The sequence below is a fragment of the Danio aesculapii genome, chromosome 13 (genome assembly GCF_903798145.1).
Source record: "Danio aesculapii chromosome 13, fDanAes4.1, whole genome shotgun sequence".
Lineage (NCBI taxonomy): Eukaryota > Metazoa > Chordata > Actinopteri > Cypriniformes > Danionidae > Danio > Danio aesculapii.
Window position 1 is genome coordinate 15,344,632 of NC_079447.1, and position 15,000 is coordinate 15,359,631.

General features: G+C 34.4%; 1 protein-coding gene across 1 annotated transcript in view; it reads left to right on the forward strand.

The window, feature by feature from the left end:
• eys (eyes shut homolog) overlaps positions 1–15,000 on the forward strand; it is a 407,203-nt gene that overhangs the window by 16,740 nt on the left and 375,463 nt on the right. Inside the window, exons 4-5 of the mRNA XM_056471602.1 lie at positions 1–29; positions 10,255–10,369. The exon at positions 1–29 is cut by the window's left edge and continues 87 nt beyond it. Coding sequence (XP_056327577.1) covers positions 1–29; positions 10,255–10,369 — 144 coding nt within the window. The remainder of the gene's footprint in view (positions 30–10,254; positions 10,370–15,000) is intronic.

The following is a 15,000-nucleotide window of genomic DNA, read 5'->3' on the forward strand; positions in this document are numbered from 1 at the left end:
GTAGTTCCAAATGGCCAGTATCATTGCAGGTAAGAGTACTTGGGTAACACTTTACAATAACAGTACATTAATAATGATGCACTTATGACAATTAAATGTTACTTCAAGATGAAGTAATGATGAGTTAATGCTTGTACTAAACAAGAACTAACCTTAACTACAACATGATTCACATGAGTGAATGTTCAGTACCCTAATTACTTGTGAGTACATGTTTGTTAATGTATTAACACAAACTCATTACCTTTTAATGTATGTTTATGTCATCACTCTTCTAGGAGAGGCACATTATCATTAATTCTTTCTTAACTACTTATATACTCCTGTTTACATTGAAAAACATAATAAAAGTGTTCTGTCTACATCATAATGAACATAATGTTTAAGCACAGGAGTTCATGAGTAGTTAAGACTGAGTTAATGATAGTGTGCCCTTCCAAGTAAAGTCATGACACAAAGATGACACACATTAACAGGGTATGAGGTTATTTAGAGTTTATTTATAGGTCATTTAGCTAAAACTAAAGTGTATTTAAGGTACCGCGTAATTAAGGTAGCCATTGTTCCTAATTAAATTGTTTTTAATTGAAGTTTTCTTGATTATCACATGCCTTAACTCATAATTAGTTCATGAGCAGTTTAGAAAGAGTTAATGATAATGTGCCCCTTCAAGTAAAGTCATGACACAGATATATTAACAGGTCATGAGTTCATGTTAGTTACATTTAGCTAAAACTAAAGTGTATTTAAGGTAATGCATAATTAAGGTAGCCATTGTTCACATATGAACCCATGCGACTCATGTTGTAATTAAATGTTGGTTCTTGATTAGCACATGCCTTAACTCATCATTAGTTCATGAGTAGATAAGAATGAGTTAATGAAAATGCGCCCCTTCAAGTAAAGTCATGACTAGGGCCAGACGGAATCTGCAGACGTTTTTTGCTATTTCTGTGGAGAATTTCAGTAAAAATCTGCGGAATTATTTTGGGAGTATCATAACTAAAACCCTAATATGTGAAGTAAAAAATAATATCTTTTTAACTTATTTAATGTTTAAAATGCAAATCCAATTAGATTCACTTTATTTGGTAAACAAAGCAAGTCTCTCACATAATATTGGCTTATTTGTGTACTTTATCCTCGACAGTTTTTGAAATAATGTATGAATTGGTCTAACTGGACTTGTTTGTATATTTTTGTTAGAATTTTCAAATAAAATCAATCAATCAATCAATCAATCAATCAATCAATCAATCAATCAATCAATCAATCAATCAATCAATTAATCAATCAATCAATCAATATATCTACTAAAAGACAGAAAATATTACTGTACAAACTGCATTGTACATAAATCAGATGAACTTTCATATTAGTCGATAATTTTACTGTAATTAATTTAAAAACTGAATAAATATAGATTTACACACATTTACTCAAGTAAATTAACAGAATTAATGATGGGCTAAAAATCTGCGGAATTCTGCGCGTGCAGATTCCGTGTGGGCCTAGCTATGACACAGATACATTTACAGGTCATGAGTTCATGTTAGTTACATTTAGCTAAAACTAATGTGTATTTAGGGTAACACGTAATTAAGGTAGCCATTGTTCACACATGAACCCATGTGACATGTTGTAATTAAAGTTAGTTCTTGATTTGCACATGCCTTAACTCATCATTAGTTCATGAGTAGATAAGAATGAGTTAATGAAAATGTGCCCCTTCAAGTAAAGTCATGACTAGGGCCAGACGGAATCTGCAGACGTTTTTTGCTATTTCTGCGGAGAATTTTGGTAAAAATCTGCGGAATTATTTTGGGAGTATCATAACTAAAACCTTAATATGTGAAGTTAAAAATAATATCTTTTTAACTTTTATTTAATGTTTAAAATGCAAATCCAATTAGATTCACTTTATTTGGTAAACAAAGCAAGTCTCTCACATAATATTGGCTTTTTTGTGTACTTTATCCTCGACAGTTTTTGAAATGTATGAATTGGTCTAACTGGACTTGTTTGTATATTTTTTTAGAATTGTCAAATAAAATCAATCAATCAATCAGTCAATATATCTACTAAAAGACAGAAAATATTACTGTACAAACTGCATTGTACATAAATCAGATGAACATTTTCATATTAGTCAATAATTTTACTGTAATTAATTTAAAAACTGAATAAATATAGATTTACACACATTTACTCAAGTAAATAAACAGAATTAATGATAGCCTGAAAATCTGCGGAATTCTGCGCGTGCAGATTCCATGTGGGCCAAGCCATGACACATTTACAGGTCATGAGTTCATGTTAGTTACATTTAGCTAAAATGAATGTGTATTTAGGGTAACATGTAATTAAGGTAGCCATTGTTCACACATGAACCCATGTGACATGTTGTAATTAAAGTTAGTTCTTGATTAGCACATTCCTTAACTCGTCATTAGTTCATAATAAAGTAATGTTTAGTTTACATATTAGTCCACTATTATTTGTGTACTATTAAATCTTTGGTCATAGCCCATAATCACAGTCTAAAGAAATGATTATGCATGGAAAGTGTAAAGAAAGTTTTCATGCTTAAATACAATTTTTATATTACAATAAACTGTTTAAATGCTGTGTTCCTTGTCTTATTATGAATTATACTTTAGTACATTCTATCACAGATATAGTAGTCTGCTTTCATGTCAATGTCAAATGACTCCCAAGACTTGCTCTTATTGGTATTTATGGTTTGTTCCCAATATTGATTCAAGAAGCATGTTGGTAATTAGTGGTGTTAACCCATTTGTTGCTTGTGTTTGGCTATATGTGAATCGGACTTGAAGCAGTACATGTCAGCTAGAAAATGTGTGTGACATAAGACCGCACCAATGCTACGTTACTGTGACGTATAGCTTTGAATAGCAACTCTGTCAGTACAGCTCAGTCAGTGCAGCTTTTCCAGAGAGGCTGCACAAGCTCTTATGGTGAGACAGCTATTTCACGACTGGCCAGGCAACGATAACGTAATTTTCATGTTTTCTGACACCTTCAGTTCCCCTAATCCTCACAAATCCGTGTTTCTATAACAGTAGAAATGCCTTTAATGTTGTATCATGTTGTGTTCATCAAATAAAAATCAAATAGATTGTATAGACCCTGCTTTGTTGATATTCTTATTCATACAGGCAACTATTTAAACATTAGCTAAACTATTGAACGTAAAGTATTTCTGCCTATTGCAAACATCTGAAATGCCTGTTTATTTTGCACATATTCCATCTAGTACACCTTGACCGAGATAAAGAAACAAACCCTTTGTGAATGTCAATGTTGAAGCAGAATGTGTCCGGCACATTCAGTTTTTAACGTCTGCTTCTACTGTTAGCAGCAAATCTCACATGCAGGTACTGTATAGTAAAGGTGAGGTTCAGTCATTGAGTCAAACAAACTTTCTATGTTGCCTTATCTTCTGAGAATTTTTAGATTGGTTGGATGGTTGATTAGCCTAGTTAATTGTTTCTCGTTTATATGAAGAGAATTAAATGGGTAAAACTAGTTTAAATGTTTAGTTTTCTTAAAAAAATTAAGTTACATTATTAATTACTCACTTTTGTGTCATTGCAAATTCATCTTCGAAACACAAATAAAGATATTTTAGGTGAAATATGAGAGCTCCCTCATCCTGTTAATACAGCAAGGCTCATAACCCAGTCCAGTACTACAAATACTATTATTAGCAAGCTGCGAGAATACTTTATGTGCACATAATACAAACTTCATTCTACTGCTTCTCCTCCTCAGTGTCAGTATAGGGTGCTCATTCATGGTTTATAATTAGCTGAGTCCCTGAGGTATTATCGCAGATGTGCCAGAACTTTATTTTAAACAGAGAAAATTGTGCATGGGCATCTGGGATGGTATTCGTCACTGCAGGGTGCTTGTCATATTGACACTGTGTGCCATATTGACACTGATGAGAACAAATTGTTGACTAAAGTCTTTTTGTTGTTCTTTTACATGTACACAAAAAGATTTCTTGTAACTTGATAATATTCATATGGACTGTTTTGAGAATATTTGTTAGTACCTTTCTGGATTTGAGTGGATAATGTCTCTGGAATGAGAGGGCATCCTTGGTGTCTTAACAGGATGAGGAACCTCTCAGATTTCACTAAAAATATCTTAATTTGGAAAGACACATTTTGAAACGACATGAGGAATATAGATTTTTGAGTGAACTAAGACTTTAAGGGCTCTATTTTAAAGAGCCCATATTATACATGAAATAGGGTCATATTTAGGTTGTAAGGGTCTCCAACAACAGTCTAATATGCATGCAAGGTCATAAAACACTTTGATGGTCTTATAACCTGCATTTATTTTTACCTAATTATCCCAACGACTCCCATATGAATCGTTCAGCGATTCATTTGTTCCCAACCCCCTCCTCAGCGCGAAGCTAATCTGCGCTGATTGGACCGATGACAGCCTGCTGCGATTGGTCGACAGTGACAGGCTTCAGCACGAGACAGAGTGAAATGCCCAGCTGGTAATCAACTATATAAAAGTAGTCACAGTGCACACGCGCTTCATAGTGTAAGGCTTTTTTCACACACACACACACAACCCTCCTCAGAAGAACTGGGGAGATCGACGCGAGTCTCTCTCTCTCCCTCTCCCTCTCTTACACACACACACAACGCTCCTCAGAAGAACTAGGGAAAGCGACGCGAGTCTCTCTCTCTCTCTCTCTCTCTCACACACACACACACACACACACACACACACACAACGCTCCTCAGAAAAACTAGGGAAAGCGACGCGAGTCTCTCTCTCTCTCTCTCACACACACACACACACAACGCTCCTCAGAAGAACTAGGGAAAGCGACGCGAGTCTCTCTCTCTCTCTCTCTCTCTCTCTTTCACACACACACACACACACACAACGCTCCTCAGAAAAACTAGGGAAAGCGACGCGAGTCTCTCTCTCACACACACACACACAACGCTCCTCAGAAAAACTAGGGAAAGCGACGCGAGTCTCTCTCTCTCTCTCACACACACACACACACAACGCTCCTCAGAAGAACTAGGGAAAGCGACGCGAGTCTCTCTCTCTCTCTCTCTCTCACACACACACACACAACGCTCCTCAGAAGAACTAGGGAAAGCGACGCGAGTCTCTCTCTCTCTCTCTCTCACACACACACACACACACACACACACACAACGCTCCTCAGAAGAACTAGGGAAAGTGACACAAGTCTCCTGTCTCCTAGCTTACGATCGATCGCCATAGCAACGACAAACGGCAGTGGAACGCGAGCTCACAAAAGCCTTTAACGTTAAATCCGTAAACAAAGCGGCACGCGTCGCGTTTTTAACGTGGCTTACATGTGATAAGAGAATATAAAGAGTAACCGCGTGTACTGTACCAGGTTAACAACTCATCTTTGGGTAGAGACTGTCAATATTATCCATCTGAGCACAGCGTGACTTCATTCGACCGGCGGTGTCTGTGTGTGTGTGTCTAGTGTTTTTTCTGTGTTAGTGGGCGGGGCCGCAGGTTTCAAATCTCCCTGGTTTGCGCGCGTAACTACTGGCGAGGCTTGTGTTTCGTGGCTGCGTCATCGCGAAACACCTAATGACTCGTTATCAAGGCGACTCGTTTGAAGCACTATGAGTCGACTCTTTTATAGATGAATCAATAGTTTTAAACACTGTACACTTACAGATTTAAGCCTTAGCTGGATATTTCACTTCACTTAGAGCTGTGGTACACACTACATGGAAGGGCATTTTCAAAAACCCATAATATGGGCTCTTTAACGATCTAGGCGCAAAGTCTAAAGTGCAGGGCACAAAAGCATTAAGTTCATGTCCAAATCCACTTTTTTCAGGTGGTCTATTGCACAGTCTATTTTAGATCCTCAAAATAGCAACACGCCAACAATGCTCCTTAACACACCTCTTTTCTAGACCGGAACACCCATGAATCCACAAAGTGGCACAAATGGATTTGTTATTTAAACAACGTGGCGGAAAATAGTAAAATTAAGGTTGCGTTGGTCTGAAAATAGCAACACATTGGGGTAAATGCATCTTGCGCCTTATTGTGCCAGGTGTATGATAGGGCACTACGCTGTATTTTGAGGGGTGCTTACTTATGTACTCTGAGGCAACTTAGTAGGAAAAAATTAATGTCGAATTCATAAAAAAATGACACATTTGAATGAAAAAAAACTACATTCAAATTGTGAATTTTTGTGTGCAAGACAATATGGTACTGACGTGGTTTGTTTTTGTTAACTTGCGATGTGTTCAAGGCAACTCGAAATTGAGTTTTCCTGCTTTCTACTTGGAAATATTGTCTAGAACGCCACTAGAAGTTAGACATCTGACCTGTGAACTCTGCGCAGATCAAAGCAAGAAGTGTCATTTGACATCACTTTCACTTCACAGATGACAGCTAGATCTGCTTCAGTGAGATTAGCGCAGAGCTACCTTATGTCAAATGTGTGATTTAATGCTACATTCCAGGCACAGTCAAAGTTGGGAATTTTAGCAGTGAAATGTCTCACTTCTGACTTGATGTGTTCCATGGCGGTTTGCTATTTTGTGCTTACAGTATGTCATTACACTTCTGAAGCGTGTTTTCCTCGGGTTATTGATGCACTCAGTTATACTGTACTTGATTGCTTGATTCCATTACATGCACATTGAGGTACCTATATTTTATTTAGGCACAGTTGTTTGTAACTTTATGCACTTTATAAAGTGAGTGCCATGAAAAAATGTGATGCATGATTTGGTTTAAATTAGCTTTTTGCTTAGCTTATTTTATTTGCCCTCTGATGGCCATAGCAGACAATACAGTACTTTTTATGTAATATTATTATTGCCTTTAGAATTGTAATATAATTCTAATTTTGCTTATTTAAGAAAGAAATTGGAATTAAGGTTTTTAGCCATATTGACAGCCCTACTCATTAGACCAGGCGACTTTCATCCACTGCTCCAATGTCCAGTTTTGATGCTTGTGTGGCCATTGCAGGCACTCTCAAAGAGGGACGTGTGTTCATGTGACAAATTTCTCCCATGAGCATCATTACAATTTTGTGTGACTTGTGCCATAGTAGACCTTTTGTTGGCTCAGGCCATATGGGAGAGCTTTCATTGACTACTGTGAATTAATGAGTCTCGATTGCTCAACATTCTCTCACTGGCTTGTTGTTCGTCTCTCCTTGGACCGCCAATGGTAAATTCTCACCACTGCTGACCAGGAGCAGTTTTATTGCTTCAGAGACACTCTGACAAGGTGCCATGTTATAATGGCAAGGCAACTGGGTCAGAGTATCTCAGATATTTATTTCAATCTATTGGTCCTGCATTCAGCATGTTACAAGAACAGATTTTATTCCATATAATCTACCCAGACCTTAATATGTGAACTTGTTTGTGGATGATCAGCAGTTTGGTGTACACATTTCCTTGTTATTCAAAATTAATCAAAAAAAAAATGTTATTAACATTTTTTTAACTGAAGAAATATAGATAGTCAATATGGGATTCCACAATGAATTTGCGAACATCTTAGTCAGCGTCAGGATGTGGATGCACTGGGGCGCTGTTTTTGAATATGTCAGTATTTATTGTTGAATTATGAGTGGTTATTCGTTCGTTTATGTCACTGCTTCTGCTGGAGACCTGGGGTCTGTTCTTCGTACCTCACTTAAATGATATAAAATGATTTGACAGATCCTGGATCTTTTAATCTTGATAACTGATCTCTGGCTAATTTGGTTCTTGAATCAGATTAAAATGTCTGGATGAACTGATCTGAGATTGCTGCGTGTGTTGTGAAGGACAGATCTATCGATCCTTGAAATCATGATCAGCAATGCAATGATTGGCTGGTGGCACAGCAGTGTAATGACATCATCTGATTAATATATGGTGTAAATGCAGCATCAAGCCCCGTTTACACTAAAATGGCTTAGTTTTAAAATGGCATTTTAGAATGAAAACGATCCATGTCCACACTGGCGTTTCACCTAGCGTTTCTGAAAAGCCCTCCTTCCACACTATACCGCTGAAAACGCACATCATGTGACCACACACACACTCATGTGCTGCAGTGTAGGCTATGCGTGCATCTGTCTCTGAGCTCCAGCAGTCACCCCTCCAGCAGTGCACGTCGGACAGTTTATCAAGGATGTACCGCTGGATCGCGTCTCACTATATCTCTATCTGACAACTCTTCTATCTTTTGAATCTATCAGGTAACGTGTCACAGTATCAGTACACTGCTTTAATCTTTCACTTTCACGCTTGTATCATTTTAGCGAAAACCTCTGGTTGGCTGGACCCTGTTGGATGTCCACCTTTTTTACCAACCAAGTTTGTCGAGCCATTATAACGGCACAGATCACTCTGCCTATATGCTAGAGTCCTGCGGAAAAAGGGATTGACAGGTGGTAATTTTATTTATTTATTTATGATTTGGTTATGGGTAAAACAAAGACCATGCGGGTCAGGTAGTTAAAACTGTAGGCTACAAATAATTGATTAGTTATGAATGAATTATTCATAAATAATTAATTCACCACCACCTACGATAACGATGCCATCGTCCATCACGATGTTTCACATTAGACATAGTACGATGCCAAATTGGTCGACATCGCCCAACCCTACTGTCTACTATATACACATTAATAAATACCCAGAATATCACAACATGTTACTGTAATTTTTTATAGTAAATAACATTGTTGTCACTTTACAGGATTTAACTGTTAAATTTTACATATTCAGAACTTTATTATGAAATTAAGGCAAGCATCATGGTTACAGCAATTTACTGTAAATATGGCTATATCTTTTGCACATTAGTTATAGGAGTTCAAACATTATTAATATTTTATTCAACAAATAAATTAATACACATTAACTTTTATGCTAAAGCAGTCACCTTTTTGATATTTAGAAATATTTACAGAATTATTCTGAAGTACCTCACAGTAATTTACTGTGAATTTACATACAGCACCTACTGTGAAAGTAATGCAATTATAAGCCAGTAATTTACTGTAAATTTAAGGTAAACGTTTTTACACTGTACTTGTTCTTTTGTAATCAGGCTTAGAAAAAAAAAATGGAAACAATTTAATATAATGGTCCATAATTGGTAATTGATCTATTAACTAACATAAACAAACAATTATTAATTATGGTACTTATTCATCTTTGTTAACATTATTTAAGCTAAATGAGGTTAGTTCATGTTAACTCAGAGTGCATTAACTAATATTAACAAGCAGAACATTGGATTTTAATAATGCATTAGTTAATGCTTTATACAAATCCATACTTGATGTTAATAAATATGTTAACTAACATTAACTAATGGTCCATTTATTAAAAAAGCTTCTTGTGAAAATTAGTTTATCAGCTTATATATATTGGATCTCATGCATTCTGTATTTTTTCCTCATTATTACTGATTGTACAGGCCAATGATAGGAATGACTGTAGAAAGTGCAATTTTTCCATTTTCATTGGAATTGTGAGGTTGAACATTAAGCCTGTGACAGATTTTGAATTGCTTCCTGCTGATAATGAGGGAATCCACTCATCATGAGTTTTGGCCTTTTTTATGAGGCGGATTCACAGCTATGACTTCACTTGCTCCTGTTCATCTTTCTAGATTTTATATTGTTATTATTAGCAAAGATCACTTGAATCAATACATTTGATGGCCCTTCTGACTAATGACAAACAGAAGATAAGATGGGGATTGAACGGGGAAAAATGAATTATAAATTGAGAAATGAGTGAGTGCGTGTGCATGTGTGTAAAGAGAAGGGCAGATAAAAGCAATAGCAGTTGGTCACCTGGGAGTCTGTGTTAATAATTGAGTGGTCTTGCCTTTGTGTGACAGAATAATATCATTGAAGTCTTATCACAGCAGAAGGAAGGCAGAGATCTAACTAAGGTCAAGGAAACAAGAGGATCTTCAGCTTTTTTTAAGCGTATGTGCCAGAGGTTGAACAGTTAACAGACATTCTTGACATGCATTAACTTAAAGGATCCTTTAATACTCCAAAAAGGTCATTATGACGCATGAGTGGCATGTAAAAACAGCAGTAGAGTGTCTGCATTTAATCATGTCCAATGTTGGTGGTTACTCTAGGACCTTTTTTTAGCAATCAATTTTTTTCATATGCGGCTAAAGTTAAATGTCATGTTCTTGTAGATGCCGGCAAGGTTTCTCTGGAAAGAACTGTGAAGAAATAATTGACTTCTGCAAGCTGCTCAATATTAACTGCCTGAATGAGGGACTGTGTCTCAACCGAGTCGGAGGATATAATGTAAGTAACTTAATTTTTGGAATGGTTCATAATATGTATTGTAACAGCTGAGTTCGAGTCCCGGCTGCGCAAGTTTGGCATTTCTATGTGGAGTTTACATGTTCTCCCTGTCTTTGTGTGAGTTTGCTTCGGGGTCTCTGAAAGACATACGCTATAAGCGAATTGAAAAAAGCTAAATTGGCCATAGTGTAAGAGTGTTTGTGTGAAAAAGTGTGTATGGGTGTTTCCCAGTACTTGATTGCAGCTGGATAGGCCCCAGCAAACCATTTTGTGTTTAACAAATGTCTAATAGACATAAAAAAATAGACAGCTTGGCTAAAACAAGACTAAAGTTGGGCTGTCAATGAAAATTTAATACGCTTATTTAACCGAGGCATTGGTTCATGTCTCTGATTGGTTTTGTGACTCATATCTAGGGTCAGACGGAATCTACGAACATTTTTTGTTATTTCTGCGCAGAATTTTGTTAATCTAAGGATTTATGCGGAATGATTTTGGTAGTATCATAACTAAAACCTTAATATATGAAATAAAAAGTAATACCTTTTTAACTTATATTTAATGTGTACAATACAAATCCAATTAGATCCACATTTTTGGGTAAACAAAGCAAGTCTCTCATATAATATCTCAGCTAAAAGACATAAAATGTTACTTTACAAACTGTGTTGTAAATAAACCATATGAATAGTTTAATATTAGTCAGTTATATTACTGAAATTAATTGAAAAACTGAATAAATATAAATGTATACACATTTACACAAGTAAATATAAGTCAAACAGTTTGTTTGTTTTTCTCACAATCATTGACAGTTACCCATCATCCTGATGTATTTGTTAAAGAAGAAAACATTCAGAATGGACATTCGGGTCACTTGGAAGGCAGTGAAATAATAAATTTGTGTCATCTTTGCTAAGATATATCAGGTACACAACATTCCTGTGACTCAGACGATACTTCTGGGTTTCTTCCCACCGCAGCCTCAATTTTGCTTTTTAAATGGCGGCCGCGTGACATCAGTCTATAGACATCTAAGAATAGCCCAAAACTAGACTAGTCATCAAGTAGACACATTAGACAGACTGTATATCTGTAGTCATTCATTTCTGTTTATTTGATGACTAGTCTAGTCTGGCCTATTCTTAGACGTCTATTAGATTTTCACTGACAGCCCAAATTTTGCCTTGTTTTAGCCAAGACGACTGTTTAGACATCTATTAGACATCTACTAGACATCTTTTAAAAACAAAGAAGGCTTGCTGGGGCATCTGCTGGGTAAAAAATATGCTGGAATAGTTGGTGATTCATTCCGCTGTGGCAACCTCTTATAAATCAGAGACTAAATCGAAGGAAAATGAATAAATGAATGAATGTATGATAACAATTACTTTAGAAACTATTGGATTATAAGAGAAATGTGGTTGGTGGGCTTGTGTCTGTCTTTATTTCAAATAAAATATCAAAATATAGTTTATTAATTTGTTTATTTACTCCTCTGAAAACATTGGATAAGGGTTAAGGGTTTTTACTGATGAAGTACTGATGCCATTTCTTCCAAATTTTTAATAGAACTGTCATTTAGAGGACTTTATCATCTTGAAAACATCTTCAGATAACCACAATAAAATCATGAGTATGATTTTCTCAGAATACATGGCACATTTTAATTTATGAGGCAAAATCCGTTTTTGGCTTTGACCCATATATATATATATAGTCAGTTTACGTTCCCTTTGATTTCCTACCCAAAATAGCAATGCAAATACAGCCATGACATGACAAATAATCATCCCAACATCCCACCGAAAATTCCCCCCGCCCCAGCGGCTAATGCACGTCTATTAATTTCTAAGAGTTCTCAGCCTCACAGTTCCATTATAGCATCCTTGATTTATGCTTGTGTCTCAAGGTTTCAACCATCCTCTTCTATTTCAATATCATCTTTCTGTCACTCCCATCAACGGATCTGCGCTTTGACTGATGTGTCACAGTTCTATTACTGTCAGCTGATGTAGTCGCATCTGTTTTTGTTATCAAGTGCTCTAGAATATGAGCTTCATATGAATTGATTTACTTCACGAGTAGTTTGTTAAACAATCGAAATGGGTCTATCAAAAAAGATCTGTCACAGTCATGTAAAATGTGGCAGGGGTTCCAGAGATATTCTGTTAAATGACAGAAAAAAACCATTTCTCAGAATTACAAGCAAAAAACTGTAATTTTCATTCATTAAATTACAGTTTATTACTGTTGAAAATTTGCATTTAAACTGTGAAAAAATGAAGAAAAATATTATGTAATTATGGCCATTTTACTAATTATTACTGCAATTATACAGATTGTTGCTGTCATTTTACAAATTATTACTGTAAATATATATTTTTATTGTAATTATAGAGATTAATGTGATTTTAAAGATTATTACTGTAATTATGCAGGTTATTAATGTAATTATACAAATTAATTAGTGTGATTATATGGATTTTTACTGTAATTGTGCATGCTATTACTGCAATTATACACTAATTGATGTGATCAGAATGTTTATTACTGTAATTATGCAGGTTATTACTGCAATTATACACATTAATTAATGTGATTAGAATGATTATTACTGTAATTATGCAGGTTATTACTGCAATTATACACATTAATTAATGTGATTAGAATGATTATTACTGTAATTATGCAGGTTATTACTGCAATTATACACATTTATTGATGTGATTAGAATGATTGTTACTGTAATTATGCAGGTTATTACTGCAATTATACACTAATTAATGTGATTAGAATGACTATTACTGTAATTATACATGTTATTACTGCAATTATACACATTAATGTGATCAGAATGATTATTACTGTAATTATGCAGGTTATTACTGCAATTATACACTAATTAATGTGATTAGAATGATTGTTACTGTAATTATGCATGTTATGACTGCAATTATACACATTAATTGATGTGATTAGAATGATTATTACTGTAATTATGCAGGTTATTACTGCAATTATACACATTAATTGATGTGATTAGAATGATCATTACTGTAATTATGCATGTTATGACTGCAATTATACACATTAATTGATGTGATTAGAATGATTATTACTGTAATTATGCAGGTTATTACAGCAATTATACACATTAATTAATGTGATTAGAATGATTATTACTGTAATTATGCAGGTTATTACAGCAATTATACACATTAATTAATGTGATTAGAATGATTATTACTGTAATTATGCAGGTTATTACTGCAATTATACACATTAATTAATGTGATTAGAATGATTATTACTGTAATTATGCAGGTTATTACTGCAATTATACACATTAATTGATGTGATTAGAATGATTATTACTGTAATTATGCAGGTTATTACTGCAATTATACACAATGTGATTAGAATGATTATTACTGTAATTGTGCTGGTGATTACAGAAATTATACACATTAATTAATGTGATTATACAGATTAATTCATGTTATTATGCATGAAATTTCTAAATATTCCATAATTTTTTTCCACTTAACATTTTAAACAGAAAAAAAAAACATTTTAAAGAATAATTAAAAAAGCTTGGGTACAAATAATTGCTGTTGTCATAAAGCACTGAAAATATAACTGTGAACTATAATATAGTTTAACACATGTATAGTTGAACAGTATAGTTATAAACTATATAAAACATATAGTTTTAGCACATGTAGGTTGAACTCCAAAACAATTTGCTTGACAAAATACGATATATATATATATATATATATATATATATATATATATATATATATATATATATATATATATATATATATATATATATATATATATATATATATATGTTACTCTGAAAATACAGAACATTTCCTTAAAAAAATAACAGAAAAATAAAGTAATACCAAAATACAAATAAACTGTAAATTTGATGTTAGAATTTTTTATTACAGAAAATATGTGTAAAACAACAGGTATTTCTCTGTATAATGAAAAAACTGGAAAATGAAAAATAGAGACAATTACCTGTAAAATAACATTTATTTTTTACAGTGAACCAAAGAAATACACATATGAAAAGAAAACAAATCGTATTAGTTAACAAATGAAGTTATGTGTAAAATAAATAAAATAAAAAAAAATAAATAAAATGAAATGACGCAGTAAAAAAGTATTAAACAAATGAAGAAAGGGAGGTGTAGAAAGGCAGTGAAAGCCCAGACAGCAGCTTAAAGACTCATGTGGAGAATGAAGTCACGTGCATTGCTCGGGTGTGTTTTTTTTTTTCACTGACTTCAACAGTGTAAAAATCTTGATGGTTCTGTGTTTTGGATCCTTGTCTTGCTGAAATGTCCACCCTGGTTTTTAAAATCATCATCCTGCTAATGTAGATGTTGGACTGAAACAGCTAATTACAATGAGGAAGGATAGAGGCTTGCTAAAGAACTACAGAGAGATTTCAGCTGCTGTCTGGACTTTCACTGTCTTTTACACCTCCCTTTCTTTGTGTTCAATACTTTTTCACTGTTTCATTTATTACACATACTGTAACTTAATTTGTAAACTAATTAATAGTTTTCTTTTATAAGTCAACGGCACCTTTAGAAATATGTTTTCTG